The sequence below is a fragment of the Limulus polyphemus genome, unplaced genomic scaffold (assembly GCF_000517525.1).
Source record: "Limulus polyphemus unplaced genomic scaffold, Limulus_polyphemus-2.1.2 Scaffold36, whole genome shotgun sequence".
Taxonomy (NCBI): domain Eukaryota; kingdom Metazoa; phylum Arthropoda; class Merostomata; order Xiphosura; family Limulidae; genus Limulus; species Limulus polyphemus.
The window spans coordinates 3,774-7,335 of NW_013665646.1; the positions used below are offsets into that span (position 1 = coordinate 3,774).

Here is a 3,562-nt window from a genome sequence, read left to right on the forward strand (position 1 = left end):
TATATATATATATATATATATATATATATATATATATATTTAAGGAATTAAATGTTAAAATTATAAACGTCATAACGAATATTTGGAAATAAAATATAACTTCCCGCCTGTGTTGTTTCCCACAATTTTTTTCTTTCGCTTCTGCAAAAAGGTGAACTCTGTCGAAGATCTAAGTAGAATCATATTATATATGTTTATTCAGTGCGATATTATATTCCAGGCTTGGATTTCTCCCACAGACTGTTTTGTTTTGTGTGTGTGTAAACAAAGACTTTGACTTACGTTTTGGCAACGTTTCTGCAGGTGACGTTAACTGTCGAAAAAGGCTTACCTCTGGGGCTATTGATACGTGGTGGAGTAGAAGACGGATTGGGGATTTTTGTAACTGGAGTTGAGAGTCCATCTGCTGCAGAATTAGCGGGATTACGGGTAAGTATAAAGTGTGGCATTGTGAACGGTGGCAGCATATGTGTAAGTGTGTGAAAATATAAACTGTGGCATTGTGAACGGTGGCAGCATATGTGTAAGTGTGTGTGAAAGTATAAAGTGTGGCATTGTGAACGGTGACAGCATATGTGTAAGTGTGTGTGAAAGTATAAACTGTGGCATTGTGAACGGTGGCAGCATATGTGTAAGTGTGTGTGCGAAAGTATAAACTGTGGTATTGTGAACGGTGACAGCATATGTGTAAGTGTGTGTAAAATATAAACTGTGGCATTGTGAACGGTGGCAGCATATGTGTAAGTGTGTGTGAAAGTATAAAGTGTGGCATTGTGAACGGTGACAGCATATGTGTAAGTGTGTGTGTGAAAGTATAAACTGTGGCATTGTGAACGGTGGCAGCATATGTGTAAGTGTGTGTGCGAAAGTATAAACTGTGGTATTGTGAACGGTGGCAGCATATGTGTAAGTGTGTGTGAAAGTATAAACTGTGGCATTGTGAACGGTGACAGCATATGTGTAAGTGTGTGTGAAAGTATAAACTGTGGCATTGTGAATGGTGGCAGCATATGTGTAATTGTGTGTGAGAAGGTATAAACTGTGGCATTGTGAATGGTGGCAGCATATGTGTAATTGTGTGTGAGAAGATATAAACTGTGGCATTGTGAATGGTGGCAGCATATGTGTAAGTGTGTGTGAAAGTATCAACTGTGGCATTGTGAACGGTGACAGCATATGTGTAAGTGTGTGTGAAAGTATCAACTGTGGCATTGTGAACGATGGAACCATATGTGTAAGTGTGTGTGAAAGTATAAACAGTGGCATTGTGAACGGTGACAGCATATGTGTAAGTGTGTGTGAAAGTATAAACTGTGGCAATGTAAACGGTGGAACCATATGTGTAAGTGTATGCGAAAGTATAAACTGTGGCATTGTGAACGGTGACAGCATATGTGTAAGTGTGTGTGTGAAAATATAAAGTGTGGCATTGTGAACGGTGGCAGCATATGTGTAAGTGTGTGTGAAAGTATCAACTGTGGCATTGTGAACGGTGACAGCATATGTGTAAGTGTGTGTGAAAGTATAAACAGTGGCATTGTGAACGGTGGCAGCATATGTGTAAGTGTGTGTGAAAGTATAAACAGTGGCATTGTGAACGATGGAACCATATGTGTAAGTGTGTGCGAAAGTATAAACTGTGGCATCGTGAACGGTGACAGCATATGTGTAAGTGTGTGTGAAAGTACATGTGGCGATTACATTTATGTGTAGTACTTTGGTTAAAACTATCATTATTGAAATAACATTTCGAAAGACAAGCGAAACGTCGTCTTTTCCACCTGAGCTACCTTTGTAGAATAGTCCTCCAAAATTTTCTTCACGGGTGTCACTCTGAACTAGGCAGTTGCTACCCATTTCACCCATGTCTGTCCACCTTGAAGACTCTGCCTAAATCATCCATGAAAGAACAGCGTATTAGTTGTTCTAATATATCTTACATATTCGAACAAACAGGAAACAAATCAAACTGAATACAATCAAAAACATTTTGTCTGTTTCACATACTATAAGCACGAGAGAAAAAAATCACAGAAGAATACGTCTTTAATTTTATGGAAAATACAGAATACAATTATATTTACACAGATGATTGACAATAAGAAAGGACCACACAATCATACATCTTTATTTCATGGAAGATACATAGTATATTTGTATTTACACAAACTATTGGAAGTAGACAAGGACCACACAATAATACATCTTTAATTTCATGGGAAGTGCAGGATATAGTTATATTTACACAAACTATTGGAAGTAGACAAGGACCACACATTAATACATCTTTAATTTCATGGGAAGTGCAGGTTATAATTATATTTACACAGATGAGTGGGAACAAGCAAGGACCACACAATAATACAACTTAAATATCATGGGAAATACAGGATATAGTTATATTTACACAAATGATTAAGAATAAGTAAGGACCACACAAGAATACATCTTTAATTTCACTGAAGATTCTTAGTATAGTTTTCTTTACACAGATGACTGAAAGTAAGCAAGGACCACACAATAATACAACTTAAATATCATGGGAAATACAGGATATAGTTCTATCTACATAGATGATTGAAAGTAAGCAAGGACCACACAATAATACAACTTAAATATCATGGGAAATACAGGATATAGTTCTATCTACAAAAATGATTGAAAGTAAGCAAGGACCACACAATAATACAACTTAAATATCATGGAAGACACAGAGAATATCTGTAATCTACACAGGCAATTACGAGTAAGTAAGATGTGCCATTTTGCTTGAAGAACAAAAGATAGTGGAAAAGGCGTATCGTTTCATGAAAGGCAAAGATAAGACAAGATAGATTGTTCATTCCATGAACAGCAAGCAGAACATGTAATCCTTACGCGCACAGGATGTGATGAATCATCACACTACAGTATCGATGTTTTATACATTGAAATCTTAGTTGGCTCGTTTTAAAATTCCACCCAGAAAGGTTCGAAAATATCGTTTTAAGACATTGCTAACGGAGATTTTCATTCAGTAACGTTGGCTGAGAAAAAAGCAACTAAAAATAACTGTTGTGTTGGCATTGGAAGTATGATCGTTTGGAGCTTCAAATTTCGATATTAATTTCAATAATCTCATGGTTCATCTCTTCAGGTTTTTCTATATCATGGATTAGATAAATGTTTTCGTGGGCGATGGAAAATAAGTATTAAGTGCTTGTGTTACGAACTACTTCAAGTAAAAATTTACTGGCAAGTGAAAAATGTGCATTTAATTGTGGCAGGTTAATAGTAAACAAATTATAATTCTATTGTTATGAAAGCTGGCAAGTGAAAAATATGCATTTAATTGTGGCAGGTTAATAGTAAACAAATTATAATTATATTGTTATGAAAGCTGGCAAGTGGAAAATATTCCTTTAATTGTGGCAGGTTAATAGTAAACAAATTATAATTATATTGTTATGAAAGCTGGCAATGGAAAATATTCCTTTAATTGTGGCAGGTTAATAGTAAACAAATTGTAATTCTATTGTTATGAAAGCTGGCAAATGGAAAATATTCCTTTAATTGTGGCAGG

At 35.6% G+C, this 3,562-nt stretch overlaps 1 protein-coding gene across 1 annotated transcript in view; it reads left to right on the plus strand.

Moving 5' to 3' along the window:
• Positions 1-303: 303 nt before the first annotated feature.
• The window catches only part of LOC106460813 (whirlin-like), a gene marked incomplete at its 5' end in the record, with an annotated part of 71,485 nt that continues 68,226 nt past the window's right edge, over positions 304-3,562 (plus strand). The window contains one exon of the mRNA XM_022388124.1: positions 304-429. Coding sequence (XP_022243832.1) covers positions 304-429 — 126 coding nt within the window. The remainder of the gene's footprint in view (positions 430-3,562) is intronic.